At 36.8% G+C, this 26,321-nt stretch overlaps 1 protein-coding gene across 3 annotated transcripts in view; it reads left to right on the forward strand.

The window, feature by feature from the left end:
• The window catches only part of LOC149778475 (high affinity copper uptake protein 1-like), a 54,000-nt gene that overhangs the window by 2,300 nt on the left and 25,379 nt on the right, over positions 1 to 26,321 (forward strand). For 2 of the 3 annotated variants that reach the window (XM_089939337.1, XM_089939339.1), the window contains exon 1: positions 16,429 to 18,639. The exons of the other annotated variant lie outside the window; for it this stretch is intronic. In XM_089939337.1, the coding sequence (XP_089795463.1) occupies positions 18,634 to 18,639 (6 nt within the window). In that variant the 5' untranslated portion in view covers positions 16,429 to 18,633. Of the gene's footprint in view, positions 1 to 16,428; positions 18,640 to 26,321 lie in introns of those variants that run through there. 3 annotated transcript variants of the gene reach the window in all.

Genomic DNA, 26,321 nt, shown 5'->3' on the forward strand with positions numbered 1-26,321 from the left:
TAGATGGTTGGTCGCTTCATCGTTGATGGAAGAGGGTCTGTTGAGGATACCGTCAAAGTGTTCCGCCCAGTGATCCAGTATCTTCTCCTTCTCGGTTATGAGAGTGCTGCCATCGGAGCTCAAGAGTGGGCTGTGCCTGATGTTACTGGGCCATAAACATCATGAAGAGCACCATAGAAATTCTTCATGTCGTGTCTGTCGGCAAAGGACTGGATATCATCAGCCTTTCGGATCAGCCATGTGTCCTGCATCTCGCGTAGTTTCTTCTGCACAGCTTGGCGAACTCTGCTGAAGGCATCTTTCTTTGCAGCGGACTTGGGGTTGATGTTGTATGCACAATGGAGATGATGCTTCTCCTCTAGCAGGGACTGTATTTCTTCACAGTTCTCGTCAAACCAGTCTTGGTGCTTTCGTGCAGTGACGCCAAGGGCTTCAGATGCAGTGGAGTACAACAGATGTTTGAAGGCCATCCAGCATTTCTCTATGTCATTGGTATCAGAGTCTGTGGTTTCTAGCTGGCTTGTCAAAGCTTCAGACAGAGCTTGCTCATTGTTGCAGACTTTCATCCTGGAGCCGTTGAGCCATTTTGGGACTTTAATTCCCTGTGGGCATCTGGGAGGTTGAATTTTTAGATTCATCTTGGAGATCAGTAGCCTGTGGTCTGTCCAGCAGTCAGCACTACACATGGCCTTGGTCACATGGACATCCTGCCTGTCATTCCAACGAACTAAGATGTAGTCGATCTGATGCCAATGCTTAGACTGTGGGTGCTTCCAAGTTGTTTTATTGTGGTTAGGCAGACAGAAGAATGTAGAAATGTAGAAAAACATTCTCAAGAGTATGTGTCCATTACTGTTGCAGTTGCCAATTCCATGTCTACCAATAACTTCCTTCCACGAGGTGTGATCCGTGCCAACTCTGGCATTAAAATCACCAAGAATGATCAGCTTGTCTGACTTGGTACCAAAGCAATCAGAGTTTCCAGATCCTGGTAGAACTTGTCTTTGGCTTCCTCCGAGTAGGTCATGGTTGGTGCATAATCACTAATGAGTGTGGCTTGCTTTTTTCCATGTAAGGGTAGCTTCAGCATTATAAGCCGATCATTAATTCCATTTGGTAAGATGGAGAGCTTATTCACCAAACTCAACTTGACAGCGAATCCAACTCCAGACTTCCGACTTTCATCAGTGCTACGTCCACTCCAGAAAAAGGTGTAACCAGCTCCAACTTCAGTCAGTTGGCCCTCGTCGGCCATGCGAGTTTCACTTAGGGCTGCTATCTCCATCTTGTAGCGAGCAAATTCTCTTGCAATCAGGGCATTTCTTCTCTCAGGTCTGTCAGCCTCTGCACGATCCAGTAGAGTGTGTATGTTCCACGCACCAAGAGTGAGTGAAACTTTTTGGGTTTTCTTTGTGTTTCGACCGCAAGAATGGGATTCCCTCCAGCCGCGGTAAGCTGGTTGGGGTAGATGAAGCAGTCTTTTTTTAGGGCACCTTTTCTAGCCCCTTCCTCAGGCTATGGAGGTAAGCAGCGCTATCCTGAAGAGATCTGCTTAGTCGCTCAGACGGCTGCCGACATCCATTTCTGCTTCGGATCAATGGAAGATAACCATATGGCCTGAGCCGCCTGCGTGCAGGTCCGCCACTATGGCTGCTAGTGCATCCACACCTTCCGCTTTGCAGCTCGCCCATCACCGCAGGACTTGGGTACAGATGATGACATAAATGACTTGTGCGTGAGTTGGATTAAAGTGAGGAAGAGTTGCGCTGCGTCAGCCTCACTCTCTCATTCAGGCTGCACTTGTCCAGTTGCAAGATGTAGTCAAGACAGCTGGAATGGAGACTGGATGCAGTGGATGACCAAGGCATCCTACGTGTCTTGCCGTGCTCTTAGCGCTCCACATCGCTTTGCTGTGTCCGCCTTTGTGCCCATTGACCAGCTGGTGGTTCCTCCACGCAGTCCGCCGGTTCCAGTCTTCACATGCAATGGGTGACAATCCCTGAATCACTGGGGGTCTGAAACCCATCAGTTACCCTCAGCGTGGTGTGGCCACTGCGCATGCTACAGCTTCTTGGAGCCACAAGTGAGAGTTGAGCGCCAAGTGGAGACCAAAGGTGGACTAGCAACCCCCGAGGGAGTACGACTGTTACCCCCACCTGAGGTACTACCCTTCCATGAGCACCCCTTACACCATATGTTTTATACTACATGTATGACTGACATTTAAATTGGAAGGAACGATATGAGTGCCTTTGGCCTGCAGTAAAACTGATAACAGTGTAAATAAAGACAGACATATTACGATTATTATGTGTTATCATGATCCATGTATGTACCCTATACCTTATAGACATAATTAAAAATTAGAATGATAATGACACACACCTTGCTATAGTCAGAATATACATGCCCATTTGTTTGTACCCTGCGCCCTGCGCCCCCCCCCCCCCCCCCCCCCCCCCCCGGTAATATTTTAAGTGCCATGTGTACATTATTTTCTTGATAAAAATTAGTTTGGAATTGTAAGTGAACCTGTCATGGGGAAATAATGGCAGATGTCGCTGTTTTGTAAAGTACCACTTTATTAGATTGTCTCTTTTCATAAACCATTGGGAGATATATTCAGGAAAATATACAATTCATAGAAAATGGAGTATAAATATTATGTTATTAAAGATTTAGCTTTTAAATGCAATTATTTAGGTCAGAAATATAAGGGAAAATGATATATTGTGGAATTCATGAGATGCTCTAAGGTCAAGTTTGCATTCTGAGTTGACTCATTTTTGTGAAAATATGAAGAAAGAAAGGGAAAAAAACAGCAAAGCAAATACTTTATAACCAATGCCTTATGTTACACCAAGTATGTAGACAAATAATAAAATCTTATATTTGCAATCCTTTCAATGGACCTTTGTAATGAAGCTATAAAGTGAGTGGTTACTTTAAGAAAAACCTTTCTAAAAATAGATGCACTTGCATGTTGGCTCACTATCGATTCATTTGAAAAATGAAAGGGTTTAGTTCATTCATACACTGACTTATATTCAAAAATGTGTTGTCTATGAACAGTTACGAGAAAGTTTTATAGGCAACAAAGAAAAATTAGGACCAACAGTATGATCTGAAAGATGTGTGCATTTGCTCTCATGTACATGGTAAAAGGGGGTTCCTTCAGACAAGTTTAGAAATCTTTTCAAATGCCATTTATAGTGAACTTTTAGAAAGTAAAAAGAAAAATTCTTGATTAAGGGTAGTTGTTTAAGAATTTGCACTAACTTACAATACAGTACTGTTGTGAGCGACCTCTGCTGTAAGCGACCAACTGTCATTTCTGACCACAATTGTAATACATGGATCAATTTCAGTATATAAATGCTCATGAGCAACAACCTGCTGAATGTGACCAGCGACCACATTGTCTTGCAAAAATATGTATTTTGACACTGCTATGAATGACCGCAATTGAAAAAATGTGGATAAACTTGACAGACTTTTATTTAATCCAATGACTGCTTGTATGTTCTTAAAAAAAAAACACTGTCTACCGGTATCTGAAATTTTGTAGCTGTGCTTTGAGTGTTTCATATTTTCTATTGTAAACCAGACTAAAAGTACCTGTAGTTTCTAGCACTTCCCAGCCATATCCAACTCTATGAATGACCATCCATATCACAAGAACAGTGACAGACACCAATGACCTTTATGTAATCATTTGTAACAATGATTGCTTGAATTATAAAGAGTGTTCTGCTTGAATTATAAAGAGTGTTCTGCTCAAAAACACGCATGAAATGAACAAAAACAAAAAGGATTCTGGCTACCTGGCTTGTATATAGTGACAGATGGTACAGTCCGTAAACCAGGATAATATACATGTCACACATTTACCACTGTAGTGCCCAAATTAACACAGTGGTCACGTATATTGTCTGTAGAGTTAATCCATATTGCCTGGGGGTCTTTGTCTACTGATCCAGCAAGTGAGAACCATTTGAGGGATTCGACTGATAGTGTTCAATGCTTGTGATGTTTGTTGGGTTTTTTCCCCATCAGATGTTAGTTATTACATACCAGTCACCAAGCTGTCATCTATTCAAGTTAGTGCAACCAGGTTGCACACTTAATTGTTTATAGAGTTAATCCCTGTATGTCTTCTTTGAATTAAGCCACTGACTTTTGTCTCTGAGTAAATGATTCTGTTTCTGGATGAGATAACTGTTTCTTTTTATTTAATTAATTGTTAGATATACATTGCACATGTATAGATTTATCATATTTTCCCAGAGCCTAGTCAAAACTGTCTTTACAGTCGATATTACAACTGAGCACTAATAATTTTGACACCTAGTATCTTAATAACAATGAAAGAACTGCCAACTAAAACGAGACAAATTTTAATGCTGGAGAAAATAATAATTGTAACTGAAAGATTAGTGAAGAAGAGCAGACCACTTGCAAAATAGCAGTTTAAACATTGGTAAAACAAAATCAGGTTGTTGTAAAGGAAAAGGAGTGAATCAGAAATGATATCATATGCTGATACATAATTACATATGATCTTAAAATGTAAATGTGATTTCATGTTTAATGATAGAAGTATATCTTCACTGCTATATAATTTTGTTTTCAGATGAATGCATACAATATTTTAGCAAGAACTATTAATAAAAAATAGAATATATGTACGGTGATTGTGGTTATGTTTCTTTAAATTGTTCTGATACTGGACCTTGGAAACTGGTCTTTTTGTACAAACCTTTAATGAGAGACCACCTTACTTGGGAGACTTTTTTTTGGTAGAAGGGACAGTCTCTCTCATAATAAGTTTTACTGTACTGTAATCTAGATAATCAAGTTAAAATTCATTACATTATAATAATAATAATAATAATAATAATAATGAGGACTTTGTATAGTGCCTAATCTTTAGAAGCTCTAAGCGCTTTACAACATTAAATAACACCTATAAGATAAAAAAAAATAAAAAAAAAATATAATGATATGATTACAAAAACAAACAACATGAAATTAGAAAACATTAAAAAAAAAACATGCTGATAACATTTAAGGTAGGAAACATTATTAGGTCTTTAAGTTTGTTCTTGCAGTCGAAATAAGTGAGTTTTGAGAGCACTCTTGAATGGGATCACTGTGTCTTTGTGTCTAAGTTCAGTGGGCAATTCATTCCACATTGCTGGGCCCTGGTATGCAAAAGAACGCTGTCCATATGACTTTGTTTTCATAGTGGGCATAATGAGTATATGATTGTCAGAAGAGGAGCGTAAGTATCTTGCTGGTGTGTACACATGGGTGAGGTCAGATAGGTATGTTGGACTAGAGTCCGACAGTGAAACGTAGCACAGAGAACAAATTTTGTGTTTGATTCTGGATCGAATGGATAGCCAGTGTAGGGTTGAGTGCAGCAGGGAGGTGTGTTCTGACCGTGGTACTCTAAGTATGATTTGAGCAGCTGTGTTTTGAACTTTTTGAAGTTTCTGGAGTAGATATTGAGATGAACCAGACAGAATTGAGTTACAATAGTCCAGTCTTTGCAAATTGAGCTGATGCGTCTCAGCTCAAGATATGCAGCCTTGCATATGTTCATGACACGTTGGTGCAATGTGAGAGTACTGTCCAGAGTAACACCTAGGTTTTGTACTGATTGTGTGAATTTAATGTTGGTGTTACTAATATTTATTGTTTTAGGTAAAGAATGTGAATGAGAAAGTCTTTGTGTTGTGATCAGAATGGCCTCAGTTTTATCATTCGTCTGCAGCTTGTTACATGTCATCTATGATTTCACATCAGAAATGCACCTCTCTACACCTTGGATGGTAGCATCAACTTCAGTTGGGTGGCTAGATTTGTATATTTGGGTGTCATCAGTGTACAATTGGTGAGACACTGGATGATGATCTATGACACTTGAGAGCGACTGAGTGTATAGAATGAAGAGAACAGGTCCAAGAACAGACCCTTGTGGAACACCACAACATAGATCAACTGGGCTGGAGTGTATTCCATGTCCAGATGCAATTTGTGTCCTGTTGACCAAGTAGGACTTGAACCACAGTAAGGTTGTATCATGAATGCCAAATACATGCTGGAGGGGAGCAGGACATTACCCCCCTGTCAATTACCCCCTGCAACTACCCCCCTGCCATTACCCCCCCCCCCCCCCGGTATATTACCCCCCTGCAACTACCCCCCTGCCATTACCCCCCTATCAATTACCCCCCCCCCCCCCGCATATTACCCACTAGCCATTGGCATCATTTAGACATACAGATACAAAATCGAACTAAAGCAAATACGACGAATTTAATTAAAGTGTACACAAACACAATCTGATAATCCGTGCTCAATCTATACTATTGTTTTGTCTTCAGCTCACTGAATAAAATTCGAGCAGAAATGGTTTCTAATTAAGTGTACACAAACACAATCTGATTAGAGTATTGGCTTCACAACAATAAAAATGATTTTAGCAGTTTAGTCTGTGGTCCATCCATACAATTGTGTTGGCTTCACCTCACTGACAATCCTTCAAAGAGAGCACTCATTCCTGAACGTGATAATTTCTCAGCAACTTGGAGGACATCCAGCGGAACCAACTCAAAAGAAATATTGTGACTGCAATGCTTAGATTATGAACATTGTTAATGACTTTGCTAATAGAGAGCACTTAGAATACTTGCGAGGGATTGCACATAACATTCAGCTGTAATCTTATAAATATAACATATTTTATGGTAATATAACATTATGATATGATGATTTTACTATTGAATATTCCAGGACAAGTTTATGTTTTCAAGGCTGAGATTCATTTACTAAAATAAAAATTTAAAATAAATTCTTGTGAAATTTATTTTAATTTATTATTTACTCTTGGGATATAACAATTATATGGGGGGGGGTAATGGCAGGGGGGTAATTGATAGGGGGGTAATGGCAGGGGGGTAGTTGTAGGGGGGTAATATACTGGGGGGTAATTTCCTAGACCCATGCTGGAGACGGTGAAGTAATATATTATGGTCTATTGTGTCAAATGCTGCAGACAAATCAAGGAGGGTGAGGACTGTAATCTTTCCGCTATCCAACGCAGAGAGAATGTCATTAACTACTTTTAGAAGAGTAGTTTCAGTACTGTGGCAAGGGCGATATGCAGATTGTACATTGCTAAAAAGACTGATTGAATTCAGATGAGATACAAGCTGGGATAGAACAACCTTTTCTAAGATTTTTTACATGAATGGGAGATTAGAAACTGGGCAGTAGTTCTTTAAATCGTTATGGTCAAGTGTTGGTTTCTTCAGCAGAGGCTTTACAATGGCAGTTTTGAAAAATGATGGGAACTCCCCAGATGACAGAGAGGTATTAATAACATCAGTTAGTGAAGGCATTACTGGATCTAAGCACTCAAGCAGCAGTGATGTTGGAATTGGATCAAGTTCACATGACTTTGGTGCACTCTTCATCAGGATTGTACGTACGAAATCCATAGAGACAGGTTCAAATGCTGCTAATGGTTGCTACTCAAATTCTTTATCCCAACTGTATGGTGACGACGAGTCAATTGAAATTGTGGTGTCAAGGTTATCTCTAATGGTTTGTACTTTGTCATGGAAGAAATTTGCAAACATGTCCGGAAGGTTGACTGGAAAGAAGTTAGTTGGAAGTGGTGTAGATTTGTTCCTTGACATTAGCTTGTTAGTAATCTCGAAGAGCTCTTTGGAGCTGGAACTTTCCATGATCTTAGTAGTGTAGTGGGCTGATTTCACTACATGGACTATATTTGTGACATTCTTCTTAGCGGCTTCATAGATTTTCTTATGAATAGTGAGTCTGGTGGAAAGCCAAAGCCTCTCAGCTTTACGGCGGTCTCTTTTAGCAGTGTGAAGCTGGTCTCTATCACTGCTATACCATGGAGAACACTTTTGAATTGATACTCTGCACTTGGTAACTGGGGCCATTATATGACTTCTGTTGTTCCATTTTAAGCCATATTGCCAAAATACACAGAATATAAATATGATAGTTTTTGAACATGCACCAAATGTGTTTATACTTTAGATAGAACTCAGAAAATGTTCTATTTGAAAATAAAGTAATTTGCTTAACACCAGTGCTAAATGCAAGTATGCATACTGGGAAATAGATGGCATAATTCAGACAAGAGAATGAAAACAACGCACACACATTCTTGTATTTGGTGGATATCGAGGACTTGCATATGACCTGCTTACTGAGGACATTTGCTCTGGCAGTGTTAGAGTGAAAAGAAATACTGTTTGAGGCAGTAAATTAATAGCAAATGGTGATGTATCAAGGAAGGAACTGTATTATCAATTCTAAGGAATATGAAATTTAGCAATGCAAGTGAGGATGCACACGTTTACACAAATATTCTGTATAATCAATGCAAAATAAGGATGAACACTATTTGACAAAATCACAGAGACTGTGGACATTGGTACATTATGAGCAAGAAGGACATGTTTGCATATCTAGTCCAGTCTTAACAATCAATATGACCGCTCAGGTGGCCTAGCGGTTAGAGCGTCAGCCTCTGATGTGGGTGGTTGTGGGTTTGAACCAAGGCCGAGTCATAACAAAGACAAGAAAATGGTACTAACAACTGGCTCGCTAGGCACTCAGCATTAAGAGGTTAGTGTTATGACTAGTCGGCCTGGTGTCAAAATAATGTGACTCATGGGACATTGTATCGATATGACTGAAAGATTGTTAAAGCTACGTCAAAATCAAATCTAAATCACATACTAGTATTAAGTAACTATAACATCCATAAAGGTTTCATCTCCAACTGTTCTTTAGGGCAATTACATTATTATTTGAATATATATCATGTTGTTATTGACTGACTGATGAATTTATTGATTGACTGATTGTCCTGCAATTAGACTTTAGTAGGACATGACATTCTTTGGACTAATCCACTGCTTTGGAGACCATATTGTAATAAATTTGGAGTATGCACATTTGGTTATAGCATCCCGTTTTAAGGAATTCTTAGATTTGTGTGATTACTTGTTTGATTATTGGAACTCAGTACAATGGAAATATTCCCTAGCCCAAAATAATTAGCCACTTAGTAGGAGCTAATGTCACAGAGTGAAGTGTTAGTGAGTTTCCATGATGCCATGGTTGACTTTTAGTGAATTCAGGTCAAAATTGCATGAGTTTCCCTGGAGTAATATAGTTTCTATTAAAACCTAATGGTGTACATTGGTGGTGTGACTGCAGTGGCAGTATTTATGGTAGGATACTGGTAAATTACACAAAGGAATAAACAAGAAGTGACTTGGCAGATATCGTTTATGTCGCCATAATGGCAAATGTGACACATTTGTACTGGTGAAATGTGCCTTGAAACCATGAATTAACTGCAGCCAGGCTTAAGGTGGCGTAGTAAAAAATAGTTCCCTGTTAGAGGATAGTTGTATAGTTTCTACAGCATGAACTGCTGACAGTACGGAAAGTTGATGAAGAGAAACCATGCAGATGTGCAGTTGATAGATATTTGGCAAGTTTTGAGATCTGTGGTCTTGCTTTGATTAGCGAAAAATTTATGTATAGAATGGACACATCTGGCTTTCTAATTTACATCTAAAGTTGTATAGAAGTCTTTGGAAATTTGGGGTAAAGTTATTACTTTTAGAGGAATCGTGCCAGGGTTTGGAAGAAAGATACACTCTTAAATCGCGAGCAATTACGAAGTGTGTAAACGGGGACCTTCCTACAAATCATGATTTTATGTTATTCTAGGCTAAAATAGTTGGGAGAAGCAAGATTTTTCCATTTTTCCAACCAAGGAGATCTTCGGATGGATGTGTGTCCTCTGTACGTTGGTGTGTAATCTCATGAATGTCCTCGGTTTACACCAAATACAAATGCAGACACACACAGACACACACACACAGACACACACACACATATAATCACCATTGTTTAATATTTCAATGTATTGACATTGATATATTGCGCTACAGAAGTTCTTATTCTAAAATTATATCTATGGCAGTTTAAGATTTTAGTAAAAGAACATTGTTGCCACTCTTCATAAATTAGTAAGTTATTAAATTGAAGATGCAGATTTTATTATATCGATCTTGTCTTCTTGTTATTATATCATTTTTAAACTTAGAAAAAATTAGATGAAATGTAAGACATAACTATGTAATTAGCATTAAACTTGTTTACTATTTTGAACTTCATGTGTTGTTTGAAATAAGAAACAAGTCTTTTAAAATATTACTACAGCATGGTAATATGAATAAAAATCACATTGTATAACATGCAGTAATATTTACCCAGCAGTGGCAGTGCATGGTAGAGAAAAACTTGGTTAACCCATGTTATATTTACTAATGTATGGTTCCTAGCAGACTTAAATGACCTTACATTGAGTCATACCTGCATGAAATTGATAGAAAGATGATTTATTTTCTCAGATATTATGAGTCTCACATTTGCTATGTATTTGCTGACAGGTGAGACAAAATCAGTCTTGACAAAATTTGACCTGGTACTTGCCAGCTGCATTACTGGTCATGTAATAGTTGTATGAAAACAAAATTACACATAATTCTCAATATATTTATTTAGAGAACAATAACCTGAAACCTGTTGCTATCACGGCAACCTAGAGAAAGTCAGATTTATTTAGCAGAGAACATATCAATATGATAGTTATATGATACCAACAAAAACATCACTGACATGTGCTGAGACACTGCACAATGGCAGCAAATTGCGATGACAATAAGCTCTGACCCCACACCCTAAGATAGATATCAAATATTTAAAATGGGGTGGGAAGGGTCAGAGCAAACTTGGACTGCCACCTTGCACTCCCCAGACACAATACCGATTTTGAAGTCTGTTATATTATACAGAAAGAGATGGAGCACATTTCTGTGCCATTGCAGAGATCATGCTACCAGGCAAAATAGGCAGCTGTGTTGCTGAAAAAAATGTAAACTTCATTTTCTATTAGGAAAGTGAAAACACTTTGCCCTATGACATTTTTTATATTGACACTAAGCGACAGTGCATTTGAGATGTGCCTTAACTTAGCCAAACAATTACAGTGTTGTAGCCTCAGGCAAAATTTATTTCAGCCTTAGCCAGTGTTGATATCAATGACAAAGTCTTGTACATTCACAGGCATGTGTTTTAAAAGCAGATTGACCATTAACATGGCTTTCCTTATCAGCCAGGAGCCAGGTAATTTACCTGGCTACTTTTACTTTACACTGGGCTACTAAAAAGAAATCTGTATCCCCATTGGGAGAGGTCCCTCATACTCCCCAACCTACTTTGGAAACTCACCCTTCAACTTCAATGGAAGGTCCAGATTAATACAATGCTGTGACATTACTAACTGGTTTGGTTTATGTGATTGCGTGATCAGGTCAGTTTGTTCTCTGAACTGTCTGGGCACACTGGACAGGAAATGCTACTTTGGGTTGCTTGACCAATAGAGAACATTCCAGGGTCCCTATTCATTATCATCAGCTGCAAGATCCCATATTTTATGCATGTCATGCACAATTCAATGATTTTACCTTAATCTTTCAAACCCAAACATTCAAATTCTTACTGTGAAGCATACAGATGATGTCAGCTATTATCTTCTCACTCTGAAATGTGGGCACATAGTTTTTGCAAAATCTCAGAGACATCCATGTTCATGTTATGGTGTATACTATAAATGTTCTAGTGATATGTCTTAATTTCATCCTTATCGGTCTTAATGATGCTGTTATAATTCATTCAGCTTAGCATCGCAAATGATATCAGAGACAAGCTTAGTGAAATTTCATGTGAGCCTCGCATAATGTAGCTAAAGTTACCGAATTTGTTTCGCACATGTAAACATAAGTGCAGTTCTACTAGTTCAGTATATCCTGAAAAGGAGAGATCTGTGTCCTTGTTGGCCTTTGAGTTATGGAAGACTAAGCCGTTATGGGAGCCATCACCTGCCACAGGTAAACAAACATGGTCTACTCATTAGACAAATAATATGACAATCATACATGAAGTAAAAAGGCAGATTAGTTTACAGAGTTCTAGATGGTGCTTGAATTACATAAATTTATTATGATTCTATGATCTTAAACTAAGTAACACAAAAGAGCAAGAACCAACAAGTATTTCCCTATAATACAAAGTGAACATTTAAAAAGAACTTACAGTATTGTGAATTAAATCCTAAATAGTCCTAAAAGTTCTAACACAAGTGCAAATTTATGAAGTTTCAATTGAATTCCAGTGATGTCCCAAATCAATTCCAATATGTGAATGTTTTGATGTGCCTGTAGTCTCAGATGTGCTCATGTGCCAATGGCCTTGGACATGGTGATGTGTTAACAATCTTTCGATGTATCACAATAATATAATCCAAAATGTCTTTGACTGAATTCATTATAATTCCAAATTAATGATTTAACCCAAGAAGTATTAATGAGCACTTTGTATTTCTAGTGAATATTTGAAACAAATAAATCCACACAAATTAAAAATTGACCACAACAATAAGAATGATTTTGCTTCAGATGTTAAGGCATACATGAGTAATTTTTCTCTTAAACAACATTGATATAAAAAGCAGAGACACAATAATAGAGTCAGGCTATAGGTCCTCTAAACATACGAGTTCTCAACAAGATTAGGAATTTCCAAGTGAAAAATTAGTATCCTACATTCAAACAGAAGTAAACATGTTTAGCTCCATTAATAATGATCTGAATATTTAATCTATAATCACAGAGAAATATTAGCCATGTATTATTTTGTTAAATGTCACTGGTCAGGTAGACCATTAACTTGATTTTGGATTAAGGTCAGTTACAAAGTACAGATATACTTAATATATAATCAATGAGAAAAGCCAACAAACAATAGAAATTAAATATACATGCAAGTCATACCAAAGACTTATGAAGAATGATACCAGCAGCTGCAATCAACATTAAGAGGTCAGTGTAAGGACAGGTCAGCCTAGTGTCAGGATGATGTGACTGGGTGGGATATGATGCTACATGTCTCTGACATTATACCCCAGTGCTAGACATTACCATAAACTGCCACACTGCAGGCATTGCAGCAATATGACTGAATTTTTTTAAAAGCTATGTTATAAATCCAAATTGCATACACTCACATACACAGACAAATGCACACAGACACACACACATTTTAAGACAGGGATGTGAAAATTCACTGACCCACAGACATGGATATCATAAATATTGTTGAGATGAACATGGGATATCTTTGGAGGCTGGGTCTAGTTCTGACACTGTCTTAAATGACAAGTCATTGGACATGGAACCTGAATCTTATTCAGAATATGATTCAGACTGGTCGTCAGTGGTTAGAGTATGATGCTTAGCCTCTATATGTGTATGGATCTGGATCAGCTGGACAGTGACCATAATTTTCCTGGTCACTAAATAATGGCTATGTTATGATGCACATAATAAATTGGACATATTACACTGGTCAACAGTGAAATCATTACTGACTTGAAAAGGCCCTAATCTGTAGTATTTTGGTGTGCCGAACACGAATATAACCGTGAAAAATTTGTATTGGCTCTCGTTTTGAAGATATTCATATACCTCATTTTCTATGTTTCACTGTGTAAATTTCTCCAGTAGGACTGCAGCAACATCCGGAATAATGATGTAACATTGCATAATACCATCATGCTCACATCATCCACAGTTGATTGCATCATTTTCTGATGCAATGCAATACTAATGCCATGCGGCTGCTGAAGTAAGTTGACGTCAGCAGTGTACTATACATGTGTAGGCCTATTATACTAATGCCAGGCGGCTGCTGAAGCTGACGTAAGCAGTGTACTATATAAAGCCCAATCAGATAGGTTCAGCATTTAAAATATTTTAGACGTTGTGCGAGACAGTTCAAGCTACTGTTACATAAAACTTATTATTTTATCCATTTACGTACAATAAAGAACAGTAATGCCTCGAAAGTGTGTTAATACCGCGGACAATTTTTGCTATATTTGTGGGGAAGTGACATTTGCCAACCAGAAGAAAAGTATCAATTCTCAAGTGAAGAAGGCATATCATCTTTACTTCGGATGCAAGGTTGGTGACCAAGACAAGCCTTGGGCTCCGCATATATGCTGTGCTACATGTACAACACAGCTTTCACAGTGGTTGAATTGCAAAAGGTCATCAATGCCGTTTGCAGTCCCAATGTTGTGGAGAGAGCCAAGCAACCACCTAAATGACTGTTACTTCTGCTTGGTTCCTCCTCTTTCCGGCGGAATAACGAAGCGAAAGAAGTCGAGAATAGTCTACCCAAACATTCCGTCTGCATTGAGACCAGTTCCACATGGTGAGGGACTTCCTATTCCAGAACCTCCAGCAGAATATTCTCTTGATTCATCTGACGAAGACAAAGGTGAGTCGACCTGTTCTTCTCCTGGTCCATCAGCATGCAGTGATCCAGATTTTCACTGTGGTGCATCATCAACCCCACACAGAATAACACAGGAAGAACTAAATGACCTGATTCGTGATTTGGACTTATCAAAGAACAAGGCAGAATTGCTAGGATCAAGACTCCAACAATGGAATCTTCTAGAAGAAGATGTCACAATTACTGCAGATCGAAAGCGCCACCAGCAATTGGAGCCTTTCTTCAGAAAGGAAAGTAATCTGATATTCTGTTCCGATATTGAGGGCCTCATGAATGCTTTAAAAATCACTCATGACCCACAAGAATGGAGACTATTTGTGGACTCTTCGAAACTGAGTCTCAAGGCTGTGCTTTTGCACAATGGAAACATTCTTCCATCTATTCCAGTAGCGTATGCTGTCCACATGAAAGAGACATACGATAACTTAAGGCAGCTACTGAATTCCATTGAGTATAACAAGTACAGCTGGCACCTCTGTGGTGATTTGAAGGTAGTTGCCCTTTTAATGGGACTGCAGCAAGGATATACAAAATACATGTGTTTCTTATGCGAGTGGGATAGCCGAGCAAGGGAAATGCACTACATGAGGAAGGAATGGACTCACAGGCAGAATGTAGCCATTGGAGAGAAGAATATCCAACACCCAGCTCTGGTTGAGGCTCAGAAAATCTTGCTACCACCCCTTCACATCAAACTAGGTTTGATGAAGAACTTCGTGAAAGCCATTGACCGGACTTTGCCAGCATTCCGATACCTGCATGAAAAATTCCCTCGACTCAGCGAAGCAAAGATTAAAGAGGGAGTTTTTGTGGGTCCTCAGATTCGAGAGCTTTTCAAAGATGACCGGTTCAACAACTTGCTGGAAGGTGACGCGAAACAAGCATGGAATGCTTTTCGCCTAGTTTCTACAAACTTCCTCGGAAATGTTAGGGCAGAAAACTATAAGGAACTAGTAGAAGACATGTTGATGAAGTATAAGAAACTTGGCTGCAATATGTCTCTAAAGATTCACTTCCTTCATTCCCATTTGGATTTCTTTCCTAGCAACTGTGGTATTGTTAGTGATGAACACGGCGAACGTTTTCATCAAGATATCGCAACAATGGAACAAAGATACCAGGGAAAATGGTCCACTACAATGCTGGCTGACTACTGCTGGACACTCCTCAGAGATGCTCCCGAACAGCTGTACAAGAGACAGGCGAAGAAATCTAAGATGTAGTCAATGACTTGATTTTTTATAGGTAGGCTATTACAGTTGACCTTTTACTATTGGAATGCATTTCGTTATGTAAACATTAATTTCTTGCAGATTACAAAAAAACTAGAGCCAATTTTGCAATTTGACTGTCATATTCGTGTTCAGCACATAAAAATTGATAAGAATTGACTAATTTTATTTCAGTAACATGACTTTTGTAAAAATTTGTTGTCCAGTGTTATTTAAATATCATATTTTGTGGTTTTTTTTAATGTTTTCATTATATAAGTAACCTTATAAAGGACTGGTATTCGTGTCTACCAGAATTTAACACCGAGTCATTGAATACATTTTGTCCTGTGTGATGAAGTGCTGGACCAGTTTGTTATGGGCAGGACCAGTAGTTTTTTTAAGATACAGGTACTGTGGGCTTGCATTACTTTTTTGCAAGTTACAAATAATGAATATTTTTATAAAGCATGAAGCACCACAGATGATGTTAGTTGCACTGTATACATTATATTCTTTAACTGAAATAATGGCAAATTAACCTTCCATGATGTTAAATGGACTGAATAATCATCCACTGCATATATTGAAATATTCACTGCATAGAATGCAATGTGTATTGGTTTAAACACCACATACCTTTAAAATACTGCTGAATGTATTGTTATTACTCTAGGTCATAAACAAAGAACCAAAAAGAAGTAAAACCAACAAGTTTAGTAAATTCAAAAATAATTTATTTCCCATGAATACAAAGTGAAAATTCAATAAAACTTTAAAATATTTCGAATTAAATCCCAAATAATTCTACATGTTATGTCACAGATCCAAAAGTGTAGAATGTTCCAAGTGAATTCCAGTAATCTTGAATTACCTGATGTATCAAGAGTCTTGAATGGCATGATATACCACAATGATGTAATAAAGGATGTCTTTGAATGAAGTTCTCAGTCATCCCAAAATAGTGTTTTAGTCCAAAAAGTCATTGAGTACTTTGTAATTCTAATAAATAATTTAAATAAATATTTCCTCTCAAATTATATCTGAACACAGCTGCAAATTCTGATTATTGATTCCCACTGATATAAAACAGGAATGAATAATTGTTTAACAAATATTTTTATATACAGATTTCACTTGACCTGTGATGTATTCGATTTCCTACAGAAAAATCAGCAAACTCATGAACAAGGTTAGGTCTTGAACTCAAATTCAAGTAAACATCTTTACTTAGAATCGTCCCAAAATTCAGGTTGCCAAAATCTCCATTTTCACAACCCTTGGTCACAGACATGATAAAAGTCTGGCGCACAGTATAAATTAAAACTACACAGTGTATCCACTAAGGATACAAGATTGAGAGTCCAAAGACCCTTGGTATTGGAATCTGTCAGGCCATATTGAGTATAAAACAAACCTTGGTGTCAAAACTGGGAGGTCAAATTAAAAATGTAGGGGTCTCTGATACACAACAGAATTATAATAAGCACTGCTTATGAAATAAATTTACACCAGCAGACAGTAACAGTGTTCCATAGTATTTACTTTGTTTTATATTTATCTGTGAACAGCGACATTATTTTGTGATGAATAGAATATTCTTTGTATACTGTAACAAATTTCACTTTTCTCCAATGTTTTTTATAAAGTTTTATTTATATTTCTACAACCCATCCAGTCTGGTAGGACATTTAGAAATCCATCTGTAGTAACATCCATCCATCACACTTTGTGTTTCTGGAGCTCTGAAACTATTCAAAGTACAGTTCTGCCCCATTAAAATGCACCTCGTCATTACATCATTCCAGGTATAATGCAGTACTATAATGGAACCCATGAACAAAAACCAATGTATAACAGTAAGGTTTGAAAGAAACAAGGCGAAATAGAATCTTGTATCAACATTTTCTTTTCAAAACACCATTAATTTGAAAAAATTTGATCATGCCTGCTATACCATGGTTCTATATATTATGCCACAGTTTTATGCATAACATGGTCAGCAGTAATGGGCCCTGACTACTACATTATAAAGAGCCATATCCATGAAACTTGATATACAAATTAGACTAGTGATTTAAATGTGCCTTATGTTATTACTGTTCTTCATTTTCAACATTTCAAACAACTTTTGTCCTGTCTGTGCATTTATCCATAAATCATTCAGTTTTGTTGTTGGAATATGATACAAAAATTATCTGTTTAATTTGTAACTATTTGTCCAGATCGTGCAATTCACTTGGATTGTCCAATGTGCTATTCACATTTCTTAGTTTCAATTTTTTTAAATATTTTAGTCCATTTATTCATCCAGCTATTATCCACACTTTTAATTACATGACAAACTCAAATCTGTTTTCAATATATATCTCTGAAATTTGATTCTCATATTAAAATAGTGGTGTGGCTGTACCTTTAGTTATTTGCATTTCTTAGATTCAGTATTCTAAATACTTTTTTCTGTTTGTTTATCCATCCATCATATCTTCACATTCTCATTTCCAGAGCAAAATTCATGATGTCTGTCAGAAAGATTTTCTTATGCAGGTACATAGCAATGATGGGGCTTATTACAAATTTATTAAAGGTCTGCATAGAAAATGTATGTTATCTGACTATCCTACAAAATCCACCACTTGCATTGTTAATGTTAAAGGCCTTAGCTCAAGTGCAGATTGCCCTAGGCTAAAACAATTAATCTGGTAGAGTGGATTACTCAAAACATGTTGTTAATGCTGAAGGAAGTCATATTTCTGTGTTGTAGCAAGAAGGAACATTGTCTTATGGCCATGATTTCACCTTTGTTCGACGAACTTGTGGATTTTCAACAGTTACTATGTACAGTTTTTAGGTTTGCTTAGAATACAAGAAAATAAAAAGTGTTTAATGGAATTGATAGATTTCAAGATATAGGCCAGGAACTGTGCTGTAAGAAATGGAGGTAAGTCAAGTTAATTAAGCATATTTTATGAAAAATGATGAGGTATTAATGTAAAATTTGTTGCTAAATTTAGGAAAGACAGTAAATGTGCTCCAGTATGTGTGCATAATCATAAAAGAAAAAGACAACATTATAACAAAGTTATTGCAACATTCAGATTTATAATTTACTGGCAGTTCATAGTGACAACAAATTAGCTGTTATAACTATTTCTGCCGAGCATTGTTTTCCAACAGATCTTTCAGGTATGAAAATGTTCATTTGTTTAGCATCATGTTGTGTGCATAAAAGTGTTAGGTGAGGGGAAGGGCATATCAGCGATCAGAGACCTCACAATTCCACTAAATGACATGCATATCAAACAATCAGAGTAACTCAGTGTCATCATCATAAAACTGCATACCAGATTTATTTGAAAGCCAACAGGAATAAGATGGTTATTGTGCCAAAAGGAAAAAAAATTGGGGTGGGGGTAGAGTCTGGTAATCAAGAGCTATAACTTCATTGTTTACATAGATTTTGAAAACCAGATAAATTTGGAATTGAGGGTTCTAGATGTGGAGACTGTAATTACCAAAAGCTCTTCTCCGTTACAAATGTACCTAAGAAAAACAATCAAACTCAGTTAAGATCACATTAATATTAAATTGCTGACTATGTTTGATTACAAGGCAGTCATTGTACAGAAATGAAAATGGGTGGATCTGACTGGACTCTGCTAAATGAAATCAAACGCTGACAATTCAAATCACTTCATCAGTATCATGGTGCATACCAAGTTTGTTTGAAATACAATTAAAATTAATTGAGTTGGGGTACAGAAATGAAAGTAAATGCATCCAATAACCACTTGGCTATAACTCAGGGGCTGCCGCTAAATAATGACATGGAATGCAAACAGGTCTGTCCTAAGGGACATGTGATATGGATGACCTCTCAGGGCATGAAGCCAGGGGTGGAGGAGGCACTATTTTGTGGAGTTTGCAACAATTTTTTTCTGAGGGGGTGGTGAAGGCAATGTTCAACTGTGACACCATTGCATCAAATGCAGAATGAATGCAAATAACCAAAGGTCTCATCAAGATTCATACCCAATCTAGTTAAATGAAAGGATCTGTTGTACAAAATGATGTGAAATAGTGCCTTGTCACCATCAACCTGTAAACATACAGTTTGATTGAAAAGTAGATCTCAATTTTAATTAAACAGTGAGGGCTCTGGGACCCTGTCGAACATTGAAGCTCAGTCATGGTGGCATTAAAAGCTGTAAACCAGATTTAATTGAAATCTTGTTATATAATTGATGAAGTTACTTTGTGGAAAAGAACTAACAATGAAGGGCTATACATCCAATAAACAATTATGCATATGTAGCATCAATCAGTCTTAAGTGATTGCCTTGTGATGAATTTTTTATTGAAGAGGCAACCTTGCTTTATCTGTATATGTCTACCATGTAATTTACAGTGGTATGAAAAATACATGATTTAATGTTGTATAGACAAGGCACAGTTCTAGGGCAGCCAGAATCAAGAGTAAGTTTTGTTCAACAAAAAAATGTGTTCAAGTGTCTGCCTATTCTTTTCTCAGATTTTTTATGTCTTTACCAAAATTTGCTTAGTAAATGATTTATTTTATGGGAAATATGAATGTTCATTGTCCACTTTCCTCTTCATTAAATAGTAATTGAGACAATTGTTGCTGTCTCATATGTAAGATATCCCCAGTTTTGTTCAGTACAGGTCCATTATAGGTTTGATAATCTGTACTGATTTCATACGTTGTGGGATTAGTGGTTGATAGGACTTTAAAAGAATCAGAGAAGGATCAGCTTTGACACACTAATCCTTTTATTGGTTAGGTTTCTCAGTTCAGATATAACCCCTCCGATGGCCTAGTGGTTAGAGCATCCACCTTGGGTGCTGGAGGTTGTAGGTTTGATCCCAGGCTGAGTCATACCAAAGACTTATAAAAATAGTACTAACAGCTGCCTCGCTTGGCACTCAGCATTAAGAGGTTAGTGTTAGGACTGCTTGGCCTGATGTCAATATAATGTGACTGGGTAGGACATCATGCTACATGTCTGCAGCATGATGCTACAGTGCTAGACATCACTATAAACTGCCACACTGCAGACATCGTAGCGATATGACTGAAAAATTGTTAAATCTATGTTAAAAATCCAAATTGCACACACACACACTTCAGATTTTTTTCTCTTGTAATATTTAACTTGAAAACTGTACATCCACCATCCAAGCAGATTAAGGTATATTTAATAAGTTATACTGTACTGGGTACACTGTAAATCCACCATCAAAGCAGATTAAACTATACTGGGTACACTTTAAATCCACCATCAAAGCAGATTAAGGTATACTATACTGGGTACACTGTAAATCCACCATCAAGCAGATTAAGGTATACTGTACTGGGTACACTGTAAATCCACCATCAAGCAGATTAAGGTATATTTAATAAGTTATACTGTACTGGGTACACTGTAAATCCACCATCAAAGCAGATTAAACTATACTGGGTACACTTTAAATCCATGATCAAAGCAGATTAAGGGATACTGTACTGGGTACACTCTAAATCCACCATCAAGCAAATTAAGGTATACTGTACTGGGTACACTGTAAATCCACCATCAAGCAGATTAAGGTATACTGGGTACACTTTAAATCCATGATCAAAGCAGATTAAGGTATACTGCACTGGGTACACTGTAAATCCACCATCAAGCAGGTTAAGGTATACTGTACTGGGTACACTGTAAATCCACCATCAAGGAGATTAAGGTATACTGGGTACACTTTAAATCCACCAGCAAACAGATTAAGGTATACTGTTAAAATCCACCATCAATGCAAATTAAGGGATACTGTACTGGGTACACTGTAAATCCACCATCAAAGCAAATTAAGGGATACTGTACTGGGTACTCTGTAAATCCACCATCAAGCAGATTAAGGTATACTGGGTACAAATCCACCATCAAGCAGATTAAGGTATACTGGGTACACTTTAAATCCACCAGCAAACAGATTAAGGTATACTGTTAAAATCCACCATCAAATCAGAATAAGGGATACTGTACTGGGTACACTGTAAATCCACCATCAAAGCAAATTAAGGGATACTGTACTGGGTACACTGTAAATCCACCATCAAGCAGATTAAGGTATACTGTACTGGGTACACTGTAAATCTACCATCAAGCACATTAAGGTATACTGGGTACACTTTAAATCCACCAGCAAGCAGATTAAGGTATACTGTAAAAATCCACCATCGAAGCAAATTAAGGTATACTGTACTGGGTACACTAAATCCACCATCAAGCAGATTAAGGGATCCCTTACAAAATGATCATGAATAATTCATGAACTGGCATGAACTGTTCTTGAATGGTTCATGGACCATTCATGAAAGTTCATCAAAAGGTTCATGAACCATTCATGAATGTGCATGAACTGAAAATGGTCAGTTCATGAAATTATGAATTCATGAACTGTTCATGAACCAACAGTTCACAAACTGTTCTTGAACAGTTCATGAACTATTCATGAACTGAATTCATGAACAGTTCATAAAGTTCACAAATTGGATCATCATCATTCATGAACATATTCATGAACTATGATGAACAAAGTTTCTCAATGATTCATGACTTCATGAACAGTTCCTATAAAAAAAATTGATTACCTGACAAAGTCGCAAATACCTATTTCATCCTGAATCATAAAATAACCTTAGATGTTGGGGTTTTAAAACAGTATAAAATGCAACATATTATCTTAAAAACGGTATTTAATTTCAGATAAATTTTTAATATGCAACAAAGAACATGTAAACTGACAAGCGATATTAGTTTTTTTCTCATAGCAACACTTTTTGTATGCTTTGTAATTTTTCTTTGACATTTTTTCAAGAGATATTGGGGCAGTTGTGTGCAATCAACTGTTGAAGCATATTTCATCGTCAATGGGCTCTTTCAACTGGGGTTTCTCCTGACTAATCTTTATCCCAGAGACTGACCTGTCAGATTAATCTTTTGTGAAGATGTTCAGGGCCTATAATTTAATCAAATCCTGCACATTATCACTACTCAATGTCTCCATCTGCAACTTATGCTGTTCCATCCGATTACAGTTTGGATCTTTAACATTGCTGCAGCAGTCACAGTTTAATGTCTTTTCCATCTTGGCCATAGGATCCTCCAGTTTTCACATTTTTCTCCTTGACTACAAACGTCATCCTTTAATAATTTTACTTTTCTGCTGTCTGGTCTGAAAGAAAGGTAAAGTTAGTTAATTATAGATAATCTCTGATTAAGATTGTTTTTAGCTTTTAGCACATTATCATTGTTCCCCACTTTATTTACTGGAATAATTATGATCCATCTCAAAACTTATTTAATCCCTTACACACAATACACAACTTGCTGAGCATTTATATTATTGCAGAATTTTGTCACTAGTTTTATATTAACTGAAGCTGTCTAGACATAGGTATAGCCACAGGAGTCGGATGTTTTAATCAATAAAATATGACCAATTGTTTTGACAACATCGTTACACTAAATAATCTTATCTGTGTGTGTGTGTGTGTGTGTATATATTTAACAGATAACGGTTATTTCGTGCTTTTAAATATTTTCGCCATTTTTTATTGATGAAACGTCAGACTTGTGTGGTATAGGCCCTTAATATGTCTCTAATGTATCCACTCTAACTCCACATGTTGCATATAGCAGCTTTCGGTTTCATCACATTATTATTTGCACCTGTATTGTGTAGTTTCACTCATAACTGTTTTTTTTTTTTTTTAAATTACCAAATTACATCAGATTATAGAAATAGTGATGTCATGTAAAATAAAACGATCTCAAACATCTCAATTCCTATCGCAGATGTTGTACCGCGTCTGGTATCGATATCAAAGGGGGGGTATGATGATGTTTAGTGATTTTCAAACCTTCGATGAGCAAGTTTAAATTAGGTCCGAGCAAAATCATGTATCATTAGCTTGGTTATAACTAATAAGATGACATATAAAAACCAATATATCCATATAACTTCCACTGAAATAATCACGAATGACCAAGAAAAAGATAATCACCATAATTTCGATCATCCAGGCTGTATCGCTTTTCCGCCTAATTTTGCTCTCACCAAATCACTTCTTCACATTCTTCATAATCACTTCTCTGCACTTCTACTTACTTTAAAAAAATATGATATCAAAAATATTCTCATCTGTACATTCCACAGAGTCCACAGTTTTTGTTCAAGGTTTATGCCTAACCGTCTGCGTGCTCTTTCGTTTCTGGTGAAAAGGATGCTCAACTGTTGAAATCTCGCATGTATATTGACCAATCATATCATGTCTTCTTTCACAGTCATCCAGTCAGGATCATGGTTGTTTACATATTTCGGTTTTTATGGCAAATTGGCAACCAGTGACTAAGTCAATAGAATATGCAATTTAGTACAGTTATGGACAAAAACGTTAGAACAAAGTCATTAAAAGCTTTTTAAAGCAAATACATTATGTTCATGCTGGCCAGAAAATATTTTCCCATATTAATCCAGCATTGCTCAGGTTAAGTACACAAGTATTGAATTAAAGATCTGTATGATTTATACAAAATATCATTTAAAAAAAGAAACAAATATTCACCTTTATTTAAATTTCACTAATATTGTGAGAAGTTTATTTGATGTATTTTCATGAGCATTGTATGAATATAATGATATAGATATTTAATGTACACTTTTTTAGAAATATCTTGGTAGTGCAACAAAGTACTTGTATTGTTCATGAACCAAGTTAATGACATTTCAGGAACTTCAAAGATATTATAATAGTTCATTAAAGTTCATTAGTGTGTTCATGAACTTAAAGTACACGATTCATCAAAATTCTTGAAGTGTTCATGAACTTAGTTGTGGAACTTTCATGCACATTTCATGAACAGTTCATGTTTGTTGATGAAGTCATGAAATTGTTTTCGTATGGGCTACTGTACTGGGTACACTAAATCCACCATCAAGCAGATTAAGATATACTGTACTGGGTACACTATAAATCCACCATCAAGCAGATTAAGGTAATGGGTACACTGTACAAATCCACCATCAAAGTAGATTAAGGGATACTGTACTGGGTACTCTGTAAATCCACCATCAAGCAGAATAAGTTATACTGCAATGGGTACACTGTAAAAATCTACCATCAAAGCAAATTAAGGGATACTGTACTGGGTACATTGTAGATCCACCATCAAGCAGATTAAGGTATACTGTAATGGGTACTCTGTAAAAATCCAACATCAAAGCAAATTAAGGGATACTGTACAGGGCACACTGTAAATCCACCATCAAGCAGATTAAGGTATACTGTAATGGGTACTCTGTAAAAATCCACCATCAAAGCAAATTAAGGGATACTGTACTGGGTACACTGTAAATCCACCATCAAGCAGATTAAGGTATACTGGGTACACTTTAAATCCACCATCAAAGCAGATTAAGGTATACTATACTGGGTACACTGTAAATCCACCATCAAGCAGGTTAAGGTATACTGTACTGGGTATACTGTAAATCCACAATCAAGCAGATTAAGGTATACTGTACTGGGTACACTTTAAATCCACCAGCAAACAGATTAAGGTATACTGTAAAAATCCACCATCAAAGCAAATTAAGGGATACTGTACTGGGTACACTGTAAATCCACCATCAAAGCAAATTAAGGGATACTGTACTGGGTACACTGTAAATCCACCATCAAGCAGATTAAGGTATACTGGGTACACTTTAAATCCACCAGCAAGCAGATTAAGGTATACTGGGTACACTTTAAATCCACCAGCAAGCAGATTAAGGTATACTGTAAAAATCCACCATCGAAGCAAATTAAGGTATACTGTACTGGGTACACTAAATCCACCATCAAGCAGATTAAGGGATCCCTTACGAATTGATCATGAATAATTCATGAACTGGCATGAACTGTTCTTGAATGGTTCATGAACCATTCATGAAAGTTCATCAAAAGGTTCATGAACCATTCATGAATGTGCATGAACTGAAAATGGTCAGTTCATGAAATTATGAATTCATGAACTGTTCATGAACCAACAGTTCACAAACTGTTCTTGAACAGTTCATGAACTATTCATGAACTGAATTCATGAACAGTTCATAAAAGTTCACAAATTGGATCATCATCATTCATGAACATATTCATGAACTATGATGAACAAAGTTTCTCAATGATTCATGACTTCATGAACAGTTCCTATAAAAAAAATTGATTACCTGACAAAGTCACAAATACCTATTTCATCCTGAATCATAAAATAACCTTAGATGTTGGGGTTTTAAAACAGTATAAAATACAACATATTATCTTAAAAATGGTATTTAGTTTCAGATAAATTTTTAATATGCAACAAAGAACATGTAAACTGACAAGCGATATTATTTTTTTTACTCATAGCAACACTTTTTGTATGCTTTGTAATTTTTCTTTGACATTTTTTCAAGAGATATTGGGGCAGTTGTGTGCAATCAACTGTTGAAGCATATTTCATCGTCAATGGGCTCTTTCAACTGGGGTTTCTCCTGACCAATCTTTTTCCCAGAGATTGACCTGTCAAATAACTC

Source organism: Sinohyriopsis cumingii, chromosome 17 (genome assembly GCF_028554795.1).
Source record: "Sinohyriopsis cumingii isolate HCF-2022 chromosome 17, ASM2855479v2, whole genome shotgun sequence".
In the NCBI taxonomy this organism is placed as follows: Eukaryota; Metazoa; Mollusca; class Bivalvia; order Unionida; family Unionidae; genus Sinohyriopsis; species Sinohyriopsis cumingii.